Source organism: Empidonax traillii, unplaced genomic scaffold (genome assembly GCF_003031625.1).
Source record: "Empidonax traillii isolate 1590-97213 ecotype Southwest subspecies unplaced genomic scaffold, ASM303162v1 scaffold910:size426884, whole genome shotgun sequence".
Classification (NCBI taxonomy): domain Eukaryota; kingdom Metazoa; phylum Chordata; class Aves; order Passeriformes; family Tyrannidae; genus Empidonax; species Empidonax traillii.
In genome coordinates, this window is record NW_020956103.1 from 408439 (window position 1) to 421924 (window position 13486).

Here is a 13486-nt window from a genome sequence, read left to right on the forward strand (position 1 = left end):
GGTGGGCGGGGCGTCTGCCCGAGAGCGGTTCCCTGCGGATTCTCCAGGCTTAGAGTGCCAAACCACGGAGGGAGGGGTAAAGGAGGAGTGTTTTATTTTAACAACGAAGCGTCGTTGGGAACGGTGTAACAAAATGCCAGCCCCGCACGGAGTACCGAGGTTTTTTTTTTTGTTTTGTTTTGTTTTTTTTGGTTGTTTTTTTGTTTGTTTGTTTTGTTTTGTTTTAAATCGTTTCTACCTCGTAAACGAGGAGCTTTGGACCGAGTTCACGTGAGCTCCACATGGCGGGGTTTAAAAAAAAAAAAAAAAAAAAAAAAGTATAGTCCTTACTCGCCTAAGTAAATACGCTGAGTTAAGAAATGCAGCTGTGGGTACGTGTATATACAGACCTGTCGAGCAGTGCTACTACGATTAACATCCACACTTACCTGGCTTTCATTGACCCCTTGCGGTCATACCGCGAGTTCTGGGCTCACACTCGTGGCTAATAAAGAACAAATATTTCAAGTAATCCTCCACTGATCTCTAGTTGGTTTATTGTATGACGAAAAATTCCTACTTGTACCTGGTCACTGCAAGGAACAGAGTATTACGCTGCATCTGTTAATTTTTTTTCTTGCAAATTTAGTGCAAAGAATTCGCCGTATGTACTCATAAACCTGTTAAAATACCAGCAAATCGATACCATTATACCTTTTTTGAATGCATAAATGCAAAAAAACAAAAAAAAAAGTTATGACAGTTCTTGCTTTTAGACAAGTAAAATGAAGAGAGCAATCCTTCTGTGGTGAGTTAATAAAATTTCCTAAGACTAAATTCCATAGAAGCTGTACATAAAGTTATTTAGTGCTAAAAATCTACAATACATTTTTTCAAGTATAAGATACTGAAATATTATTGCCAATAAATAGTTGTGCTGTAGTCAAAGCCACGGTTCCTTTGTTGAATCATTCACATCTCAACATATTAGGGTTTAGTTTCTCACTGAGTTTATGTATTAGAATTGCCAACTCCTCTGTTGCTTGGGATTTATCCTCCAAAAGTTCGTAACGAAGGCTGGAGATGTCCTGCTTGATTTCCTTTAATTCACCTGTATTAATAATGGAAAGAAGCACTTGTTAGCAAAGTTTGATATTCATTCAATACTCTTCTGTTAAGTCCAGTCAGTGCCTGTTTCAGGTTATTATCCCAAAATGTTTGTGAGAGCAGGTACGGGACGGGGCAGGAGGATTTACCTCTTCTTCATTCTCAGTGAGATGCTGGTGTCTCTCCAACCCTAAACAGTACCTAAATTTTAAAAGTCCATTGAACATTAATGTTATGCTCCAGGTGTATACACAACACCAAATATTCACAAAGTGCTGTACACAGGTTAATGAATTAATCACAGCAACACTGCTGAACAGCTGGTAAATATTAGTATCCCCTTTTTAGAGAGAAAAGACAGAGATTTTTTTTTTTTTTCTGAAGGAATGTGCCAAGATCACACAGGAAAAGTGTGGCAGAGCTGGCAGTGAAACTCACAGCTTCTGAGTCTCTGTCCTCTTCCTTACCAACATCCTTGGAATTAGAAAAAGTCAACCAATTTAAAATGGAACTACAATTTAGCACAAATATAAAAAACACATTTAAAAGAAACCAACTGTCAAGGCCAGGCTCATAACATGTTTTCTATCACAGGGTGTTCAGTTCAAGAGCAGAAGCTTTTTAAAACTTTCAAATACTGTTCTTCCAGTGAGCGTGAGGCCTGTGAATTCTTACACAGCATCTGCCTCAGGAAAGGATTTGTCCTGTGTGAAATAAAAGACTCTGAGAATGCACCTAAATTCTCTAGTGATACAAACCAGGGGAAAGTCCCTAGACATGTTAAAATAGCTGCAGTACGTAACAATTCAGATGCTTCCTATTTAGAATGTAGCAGACTTCAAAAATCCAGTCTTCAAAGGCTGGATCTGTCCTTTGGGTACCAGGGAGATGCTCGTGACACAGAGCATTAGCTTTGCTGTGCAGCTCAAGGTGAGATTCAGGGGTTACCTGCCTTGCTCAAAGTGGACCTTCCTCTCCAAAAACCGGTGACAAAGTGTCACATCATGTCAGTAAACCCTGATTCTTCTGCACTGTCTAGACACACACATAGACCCAGAGCAAAGTGGCAGCAGGACACTGGAAAGACCTGCAAGTGCCTGCTGCTGCTGTTGGGGAGAGAACACTCTCTTCATCACTCACTCGGTAGATGATTTCCCACATCACAGAGCAGGAACAGGAGGAGAGCAATGGGAATCAGGAGAAGGGCACACACTGAGAGGAAGACATTTTTAGGAGTTTTTCTCCTTTTATCACTCACAAGCTCAGCTCTGTGCAGCCAGCATAGGATGGGGACTCATGAGGATAGCAGTCAGTGCACAGTGCTGCCTTTTGAAGGCACAGAGTGGGATTTAATTGAATCCTATTTTGCTCCCTGCTTCTCAGCCTCATCCCAACAGGAACTGGGGCTGTGCCTGGAGCATCCACACCCCTCACAGCTAGCAGGGAAGTTGTGCACTGTCAAGACACACCAAGCTCAGATCCATCACTTCTCAAAAGGTCTCTGGTCACACACTAAAAGAGTGGCTACAGGTTTTCCCCACCACGCAGCTGACCATGGAGCTCTGTTTAATGATGTGCAGCTTCAGAGGTGGCTACTCCTCTCAGCTTTATAAAGGAAGGCAAAACAAGTGGTTCACGGTGTAAAATGGTAAACTGTGGTTCAGCTGAATGAAACAGAGAGAAGGATGTCCTGCAGCTCTGGCTGCAAGTGTGAGTACAGTTCGTGGCTTCCTCTCAAATTTCCTCTGTAGCTGTGCATCATGTCTGTGCTCTCATTTTCTACCTGTAAAAGGGGGCCCATAATATTTCTCAGTTCTACTTTTTTGGCCCACCTTTTCCATTTTTTTTTTTACATCACAGGCATCTTTCTACTACTATCTGAGCTTCATTGCACGTGAAATAGAAATAATCCCTCTTTTTACTCAAAACCTCCATGCATCACTGTAATACTGATTCCAAAATTGGCTGTGAATATTGCAAAGAGAGTCTTTCTTACCTTCATTTACTTCATCATTTTCTTTGTCCACTTGTGCTTTCAGAACGTAACGTTTTATCAGTCTTTTCATTATTTGCTGCCAGATTAAAGCAGTTACATAATCAGCTGAGCATATATAATTAGGCACTATTCATTTTTCTTTCTTAACTATCTCTGTCACATCTGCATAAGTGAATGAATGAAAAGCCCCAGATCAAGCAGTTGCCTCGCATGGCTTTTGTGCTGGGATGCTGAGAAAGAAAGGCAACTAGCCAACCTAGTCATCTTGCACAGCCCTTCCCCAGAAACCAGTTTCAGATGTTTCATTCTCATGCTTTCCAAACTGGGACATCAAAGGAAAATTTTAAGTAATGCATGGGCTGGTTTTGAAGCACTTTAAATAATGGAGTTTGAACAATAATTGTCTGGTTTGTTTTTTTTTTTTTTTCCCCCAGTAGCACCCTAGAGTTTGTTTTCTACAGGAGGTTTTCTTTACCTGGTGAAGGCAAAATGTACTTGAGACACAAAATTCTGGTAGTGCCTTCACACAGTTCTGTTATTCAGAACAGTGAGCACTGCATGGACTTACCTGATAGCGTGTCGGCTGATTGAGAATGCTGTTGAAACTGTGGGATTCAAAAACTCTGGAGTTGGACTGAGTGAAGAGGTTTAACTGGGAAGAAATAAGACAAAATTAATATATATATGATATATATACATAATATTTCATTATCTATTAAAGTATATTCTATCTATTGTATAATTATAATTCCCAGTTAGAATTCAGCTCCATTCTTTAGACGTGTTGGGGATGTTTCCATTGTCACTATATCAGAATATTATTTTAAAAAATTAGATTGCCTTGAGTTATTTCTTGGGTTTGTTTTGTGGGATTTTTGTTTGTTTGTTTGTTTGTTTTAGCATTGATAATTTTAGAAAATAGTGAATTTGGAGGCAAGGATGTACATGCCCCAAAGCAGTTCTGCTTAACTGAAAGGGATTTTCCAAAGAATCATTTTTCAAAATGGTCCTTGTTCAGTGATCCAAGGATCACAAAGCCATCTGATTCCAAATAATTCAAGGTTTCTGTAGCAGTGGGCTGGAAGGAGAGGAAGAAAAAGGCCACCTTGGCTTTGTGACCAATGCAGAAGGTTTGTTACCATTGAATCAGGGACTTCACTCTTCTCACAGATACACTGGTGAGGGTGAAGTAAAAAAGGTGTGTCCACAGAAGAAGGTTCAACCTCCTACTCTGCATCTGTCATCAATCTTCTGTGTGGCCAATTCAAAGTCACTGAATCAGTGACATTTCTGTTAGTTTAACCCTCCCCCTTTTTTTACCCCAAACTAAAAATTTTTCTAATGAAGGTTTAAAGCATCTTTATTCAAGTACCTGCTTGTGGGGAATTAGCTGCACCTTTGAATACTCAGGAATTTTTGTTTTAAAGGTGTTTCTCCAATCTTTGGATTTTGCTGTCCTAATAAAATTTATGGCTATTTTACACAGTATGTTTAGGCAGTCTGAAATACTAAGAGACTGATATTATTATATTAATATTAATACATATAAGTTAATAATATAAATTACTAGTTACTGTACTCTCATCAGAAGCACAGATTATACCCTAAAACTTAAAGAAAAGCAGAATGCTGGAATGGACACACAAAATTCTTCAATGCAATGAAAAAACTTCAGTACCCACCCTAGATTTGGAATTGCCCATTCCCATCTCAATGTCCTTCTGTAGCCTTCTCCTCCTGCACTTCGAGAAGTTAATGATCCTCATGATGAAATAGAAAAAAGATTTGGGGCTTGGTACAAGACTGAAGGGTGGAGGTAACGTTTTCCCATCGTCAAAATACGACAGCCAAAGTTTGGAACGAGCAAATTTCCACTCCACGTCACTGTCATCCTGTGTTGGGAAATCAAACCGAGGACATGCTTGGTTTTTATGAAATCCCAAACTTGTTTTCCAATGAAACTTCTTTTTAAGTCTTGACCTTTCTTGTTTTTACATAAAACGTTATTTGCTTGCCAGTAAGACTTGCAGGAGTTCTGCAGAAACGCAACCACTTGAGTGAGGCTGTTTTAACCAAATTTCACTTGTCTCTTTATGGCAACATTTCATTGATAATACTTCATTCAAGCACGTGAAGCATTTAAACAAGCATTATATTTGCACTGAGTGCAGGCCAACACATAAACTCCTTGCCATGCTATTTAAAGTGGAACTTTTGGTGGGTTTAAAAGCTTTGTTTTTTTTTTACTGGAGAGGTCACATGAGTTTGGTACCCACACAATTGGTGGAGTATCAGATTCAAGGCAGACAGGGCTTAAAATGGTCATGCTCACAGCTCTTTACATAACCACGATAAATAACTCTGATTTAACAGAGTATAGAAAATACAATCTTTTCATAAAGAAATCATTGAATACTGACAAACTTATTCTGTCCTAATAGATTCTAATACTCAAGTATTCCAAAGCTAGGCCTGGATTATTCCAAAGGTGAGATGTTTGTTTAATAATATATATATATTTATTATAAAATATATATTCCTGCTGAATTCTCTGACATTTCCCCAGACATTTCACTGAAAGTACTGACCATTTATACACTGTGTCTTAGACAGTCCTTCTCCTGTTTGTGTGGGTGTGTGCCTGCATCTGTGTGAATGGTGTACTCTTTGAACTCATGGTCTGGAAAGCTGGCACTATAAATATACTTTTACTTTAATTTCAGCAACTTAATTTAATTTTTAAACTCAAGTACCTTCATTACTTTAAATTTTCTGTTTGTTTGTTTTTTTAATTGGTGTTGGATACTAAATACACTATTAAATTATCTTTAAAAATGAAGATACTTTGTCATCATAATGAAACTCCAAAAAAAATATATCTCTTTTCATAAGCAATGCAGCTAATAACATTATGTGAAATTTAAATATTTATCCAACTGAGTCATTTGGCAAATTTGAAGGAGTACTGTGGTTTTGGGGCATATGGCAAACATGTTTCCTACTTCCCAGCAGCTTTCATTTCAGTATTACTTTAGATTTTAAGATTTCTGGAGGGATGACATCTCCTTAGATTGCATATACAAGGCACAAGAACTCTTTGTTGTAGATCCTGTAAGGTTCTGCAGCTTGGGCTGGGTTGTTAAAAATCAGCCCTGTTCTATATCTTCTGTGAATCCTTTACTGAGGTCATCTCTTCTTTATACTTTTGCATATCGAGTTGTGCTCACTGAAATAAGTCCTAGCAACTCCACCATTTTTCAAGATAACAAAAGAGAACGAGTTGAGAACAGAGCCCACCTCAATTTCTTGATAGGAGCTGTTGATCATAGCAATGAGCATGTTGAGCAGCACCACCACCATCGTCACGTTGTATATGCCATAAAGGACGTAACCGATGTTCTCTATGAACTTGTGGTCGTATTTGAGGACAACAGAGGTGACTTCAGACAAGCCAAAGATGGACCAAAATAAGGTCTTGAAACTTTCTTCCACTCTGTAGGGAAAACAAACAAACAAACAAACAAACAAACACAACAGGAAGGTGTTATTACTAACTACACAAATAAATATCAGTTGTGTTCACAGTGACTGATAAACAACCTCAATTAATTTGTCTGCGCAGCAGGTTTGCAGAGCACCGATCAACAAACAGGCGAGGAAGCTTTTCCCCAGTATATTCCATTTCTCCTGTGTGCTCCACCTGTCCCTCAGAGCTAATATAGTTGTAACAATACATGCAGAACAACAGGCCAGGAACTAGAAAGGTATTTCATATCTAGGTTTTGAGATGAACCATAATTGCATCTCATTATTTGCCAGTCTAACTCTGCAGGGGCAGATTGTCCCTGTCCTAATAAAGTTGAAATGGGGCTGATGGGAACGAAACCGCTGCTCTCTTTTCAAGAGCTTCTGGTTAAGCCTTGCCTTAGGTCATTCAGAAGATATCAAGTAATATTTTCGTACAATTTGTTGCTCGCATCTGCGTGATTAAAATAATACAGAGGCAAAATCATTTTAGACTGCAGTGAAAGCTTCCATTATACAAACAGGAAACAACTGGTCTTTTGTATTCTGTTTTTAAGGTTCTGAGACACCTGGCTTCAGCTGTCTTCAGTTTTATTTTAGTGCTAGGAGACAGCACACAATATCTCACAGACTTTGCCACCTCAGTGAAAAACCTGCAAGTCTCACATTGGCTTTTTACTTAAAACCCAACTTCAGACTTACGTCGTAAAGGCTGGGTTTAGCTTAGCTCCAAGGTAGTAGGAATACAGTATGAACATCCCAATCATGAATGCAAGGAACACCATAATAAAGAGGACCATAAACTTGAAGATGTCCTTAACAGTCCTTCCCAGTGAGATCTGCAGGGGCCCAAAGCTCTCGTTTGCAGGCAGGATATAGGCGATCCGAGAGAAGCTCAGGACCACAGCAATGGCATAAAGGCCTTCAGATATTATCTGAGGATCAGATGGCAGCCATTTATCTCTGGCTGGAAGACACAAAACACAGGGGTTACCCATTTGTCACAACGCTGGGAAATAAGTCTTGACAGGATTTTTCCATTAACACGTCCGAATTTAGTTGAGACAAATATTTGAAGAGTCTAATAGTTGCTATTCTATTCCTATTTCATTTAAGTCACAAATGATGAAAATAAGTTACATTACCTTCTGCTGGAAGAAAAAAGAGACTTGAAGAGACATGACATTCTCTTCTACAGTTTGCATTTTAACTGAACTAAATAACAATAACTGATTCCTTACTGCTTTTCTCAACATGCCTGTATTATTAGCTGTCTTAATAAGCACTATCCTAAAGCAGGAAATTTATTCCTCTTTGGTGTTTCATTGACGGGAAGTTAACAGTGTTGGTTGATGAACAATTTCCTTTAATAATCACACCAAGCCTTGGCTATTGTTACAGGTTCAGGATATAACCCTGTTCCCATAGTGATCATAAAGATTTTTGCCTACCACCTCAAAAGAAATTGGATCGTGGGTTTTCACAAACAATGTGCACAGAAAGCGTTGAGTTGTGTAGAAATTCTTAAATTACTATGGGAATTCGTGCATCATCTTAGCAAAATATGTATTAAAATGTGTTTTGTATCAAAATACCCTGTGTTTCTAAATGTGTGTTTGCATATTCACAAATTCAGATTGGTTGCAAAGCAATTAAGTTAAATAACAAAATCAAGTCTGCCGTTAGGATACACTGAAGTTCATAAAGCACATGTTAAAATACACTGTCAGCAGCCTCGTGTTGCAAATATTCATCACACCTTTAATGACAATTTCTGCACTGCAATAAGTATTTAGTACTTTTATTCCATTTGAGCAGATCTTTATTTGGCCAGCATCCTTCCTTCGGGAGGAAATGCCAATAGATGGTTATGAATATGAATAACTATCAAACAACTGAACCAAAAAAAAAATCACATCCACATTTTATCTCTTGTGCATTAAGCCGAGAATAAAATATAACTTCCTTGAAGTCAAGACAAAACTTGTTTAAAATCAAGGGAGTCAAATTTAGCTCTAGGATAAAGAGATACAACAAAACTATGGGCAGCTACATTGGAAATTATTTCCTCCTTATGCCTATTACTTGGTTTTAATATTCTAGCAAACTTATTTGTCAAGTTAGCCTCATAAAAACTGTTGTTTAAATATCACAGAAACCAAAATACCGAGGCACAAGAGGTTACATTGTGTCATCAGCACAAACACACACAGATATTAATCTTCAGGCTTCTAAATGCCAGTGCATCCTTCAGCTTCTTCTGTGTCCAGATCTGTTTTGCAGCAAAGTTAAACTCACCATAAGTGAAATACTCTATTTCTGGAGGCAGGGTGACCTCAGAGAGGTCATTCTCCTCGATGTAGTTGTCCACATACTGTTGTGCTTTTGTGGCCTGCAGGAATGCCAGAAGCCTCGCCGTGAAAGCGGCGATGAAAATGGACAGCATCCCGAAATCCAAAACGTTCCACAGCTGCAGGATGTACTCCCTGGGTCCTTCCAGCCACAGCTCTTTGCATTCTGACCACATCATACCTGCAACAAGAAATTAAAAAGCATAGCAATGTTTGCCAAACTCTTTGCATTTAAATTCTCTGCATTCTCCGATTTCACGAAACCCGGTAATAGCAGTGGAGCAAAAACTGGCTCATTTTTCTGGTCACAGCATCATCATCCCACCCTGACTAAGGCTCTCTTGGTTTCACCAGGGTTGATCAAATAGAAAGGTATTAATTGAGATTAATTAGTGGGGATGGAGCTCAGGCATCTCCGCAAAGGGTAGCATAGAGCCACGACTTGGCAGTGGAAATGTTATGACCTAACAGCATAACTTCTGTACTTCTAAAGGAGGGAAAATGTAAAATGTGGGAAAAAAACCCTCCTCTCACTGATGAGCAAATATTCATGGCACAGTTTATACTACTGATTCTCCCCTTTACAGAATAAGATGCTTTTCAGCATAGAAAGTGGAATTTGGCTGTGTGCAGTTCAGATTTCTTACTCAAACATCTCCTCAGAAATTAATGGACATGGATTTAATCCAGATCACAGCCTCACAGAATTTAGATTTTTTTTAATATAAATTTATATTTTAGAATTTATATCTGCAGCAAAACAACTGATATGAAGATGAAAGGGCCTTTATACCTACCAAGTACCCATACCATGATCAGCATTTCTGTCCAGGTGAACTGGGTGGTCTTCACCCTAAAGATCTGCTTGGGGTAATCAGTAACAGTGACATTGGGTAGTGTTGATATACCCTCAAATCTGTCTGAAGCATTGAACACCAGCAGGCCTAGGAAAATAATGAAGGATGCTGCATGTGCCACAAATTTCATAAATGGGCTTCGAAGAATTCTTCCAAGCTGCAAAGGCAGAATGAAAGCGGTCACTCAGTTTGCTCAAAGCAACATCAGGCATTCCAGAAGCATAAAACGGGCTCAGGATAGTCAGCAGGCTCATTTTTAAAGGATATTCTTCCAAGTGCACTGAGCTGTGATGCTTTACTGCTTCGGAAAAAGGCCTCCCACAGGGAGCCCCGTGGAATATGCTGTCCTGTTACCGAGCATTCGTGTCATTCCATACACTCTAGATGGCAATGTTTGAGGGGAAACGCTCCAAGGAATTACAGATCTACAACGGCAGTGACCAGAAGGAGTTTGTAAAGCAAGCCCACGGAAAGATAAATTATTAAAATCTCCAAGTAGCAAAATGTTTTCCCTACCAGCAAGAATGTACTATTAGCTTGTCTGGGACTATAGCTCTAGGAAAAATTACAGTTGTCTGTCTCTGGCTACTGTACTCCATCCTCAGAACATATGTTCAGAACTGGAAGTGCCAAATAAATATCTGTACCTACTAAAAATAAAGAACTGTTCCACAAAATGGCCTAGGAAAAATAAGATCAGAAATATGGATGATTTTCAAATAAACTCAGCGGGTTCAATTCACATCTGCACCCGGTAAAAGAACAAAGCAGCAGCAGCAGCAGCAGGGGCAGTCTGTCTGTACCAAAGGAGAGGACCTGCAGAATATCAGACTCTAATTTCAAGGAATGGTTTTCCTGGAATTTGGGTCAGATGCTGGGAACCAGGCAGACCAGCACACGCTAAACTGCATTTACTCCCTGTGCCAACAGTCCCAGCTTCCCTTCCTGCTCCTGACCTTTAGAAAGCATTTTGTAATTGCAGTATCAACCAACTGACCTGAATGTATAGCAGTTTGTTTGACATGAGTGCTAGAAAAAAAATCAGGTGTTTCTGGTACTGGGAATTAAAGCTCAAGGACAAATGTCACTTTTCCCTATTGGACACCAGCTACAAATATATTCATATGTTTCTATGACATGGAGCTGTGAGGGATATATTTACTGAAGATATTAATGGAAAGTGACATTTCAGAGGATAATGAGAGTAACAATTACACTATTTCCATAAAGGTTTATCTTTAAAGCAAATAAATAAATATTTAAGCCAGAGAAAAGATCAGGTTCCCTTCAAACATGTAGAAGCAGAGGAAAATTGTGTCCTTCCTGAGATGAATTACAAGAGTGAAATATAAATGAAACTCACATTTCTTTGCTGTACGCTTGTTAAGGAAATAAAATTGGAAGACCACACATTCAGCACAGAAGTAAATTTACATTAACATCTTAAAAAAATTTTAAAGTAACAGAGAAATCTTCCTCCATCTGATTTACCCAAGATCTATTGATACACTTCATTTGCAAACAATTCACGTGCTGCCACAGGCTACCAGGATCCCAAAGAAACTGCTGCCGTTACTTTGCCTGGGAGATGATCAGGAAAGCTGGAAGCACCCTTAGACTTCCACATCGTCTTAAAAAGCTGGGAGTTTACACTTATGCCCTTTCAGAAATATATCCTATCACGTGGTTGGAATACTGCATTTCATTGAATTTCTGCTGTGTGGTTCAGCTGGTAAACAGACCTCCTAGGGCAGGAATAACAAATATTTTACTTAAGATTAGGTTCTGCATCAGTGAAGTCAACAGATGTTCTGCTAATGGTTTATGTGGGAACAGCATGAGACCTTAAGATGCCATCAGAGGAGACTTAATAAAGGATCTAAATAGTGACTTCCAAAAAATCCACGTTAGTAATACAGATATAATTACGTAGCAGAGACTCTGAGGTGAGCACATTCTGCAGAAATTTAAAAAAGGGGAAAAAAAAAGCTCTCAGAGAAGGCTCTTTTTCTTTCTTTAAACTTAACATCAGTTTATTTTCATGCTTCATCGCTGCAGTCCCCTCTTCACTGTGCAAAATAAAACAAGCAGCATCTTTTGGCTCAAGATTAGAGAACGCTAAAAATATCATTAATTAATTAAAATCTGGAAGCAGCAGAGTTGGAGGTACAATGCTGCATGTTAACTGCCAGAAATTGAAAACCAGCTCCCAGAACATGACAAGAGAGGTAATTTAGAAAATTCAGTACCCTGCTACATGGTGCAATCCAATAACCAATGGCCAGAAATGGAAGGCCCAGTGCCACCACCAGCACCACCAGACACTTGATAGCAATGGTCTGCTCCCGTAATCCTGAGAGGTTTTCATACCAGATAGTCAGGAGCTGTTGCTGACAGTTTGGATGGGCCACAAACTGCAAGGAAAAAAAGAAACAAAACATGTTACCATTTGTGAGAAGGGTTGTGTAACTGGTACATACACAGTCATGACCAGCGTGCTAGGTGTTACCCAGAGAGGATTTGAAAAATGATGCTGGTAACTCTGATAATTGGGGTTAAGAGTGAGATTTGATATCAGCTGGTTACACTTTGGAAAAAAAAATAATTAAAATACTGTAAATCTTGGATAGCCATTTTATTATCCCTTGTACTCTGTAGGGATCATTATGTACTATATGCACTGTTGTCTGCCAGGCCTTGCCTGCAAAACTCCATTAATATTCCAAATCTCATTAAAAAGTGCATAGAGTAGTACAACAGGACCGACTTCTTAAAGGAAATCAAATTAAATCATTGGCAATGAAAGCAGGGAACCTTCAAGCTCTCAAGAAGAGAAATCTGAAGCTGTTGCATGAACTTCCAAAAGGGAAGCAATCTTCATAGTTTAATCTACTTTGCTCTGAAACTGAAGTCCCTAAGCATTTTGGGGTGTGATTCATTAACCACATATTAATGCAGCTTGTACGTAGAGCGGATCGGCCAATAGAAATTAATAAAAAGACTGTAAAAGTCTTTTAAGAAATTAATGTCAACTCAAGCTACGTTTCTATTCTTTTTTTTTTTTCCTAGGCTGTCACCTTTGAAGCTTATGCAGCATAAAAACCTGCCAGCCTGGCCCATTTGAGAAGAAGAGATTGGGTTTTTTTGTGTGCTTGTGCATTCTGACATATGCCCCCAGTCTCTTCTTTCACTAAGATAAATTTCATTGTCAACTCAGGACATCAAAGGGACAAATCCCACAGCAGATTAACCGCGGACAAAGGCAGGAAAGTAAATAATTATTTCAAATTACAAAGGCATTTTTAAAATCAGGCTTAAAACTGGAGGGAAGAGGGGAGAAGAAACACCCCCATCATTCCTTCAGTTACCAGAGGGAACGGGAAGAAACAGTAAAGGAGCTTTAAGGGAGCTCTGGCATCTCACCCAGAGCTCTGTGCTGGTTTATTCCTCCTGCTCTATCAACACTTGAATCTGACACTAAGAGGAGATCTGCCTGGCTCTAATTTTCCACAGAAAAGGGAAGATTTAGCGAATAAGATGCCAAGAGTTACGGGCAAGTTCTTCTCCGGCAGCGAGTCTGAGGGCTCTTGAGAAGATCTCAGCGACTTATTTAACTGTTGGCAACTGCACAACTTCCAAGCCCTGGGAGCAAGTTGTGTCACTTCTCAGCC

At 39.2% G+C, this 13486-nt stretch overlaps 1 protein-coding gene across 1 annotated transcript; it reads right to left on the minus strand.

The window, feature by feature from the left end:
• Positions 1 to 524: 524 nt before the first annotated feature.
• On the minus strand, positions 525 to 12229 carry LOC114067389 (short transient receptor potential channel 3; the record flags this gene model as incomplete). Its single annotated transcript, XM_027902783.1, has 9 exons — positions 525 to 1090; positions 3083 to 3158; positions 3651 to 3734; positions 4765 to 4974; positions 6380 to 6575; positions 7310 to 7574; positions 8906 to 9139; positions 9756 to 9972; positions 12065 to 12229. Coding segments are annotated over 9 exons (1590 nt in total), but the record flags the coding sequence as incomplete, so codon positions are not given.
• Between the last annotated feature and the right edge of the window lie 1257 nt (positions 12230 to 13486).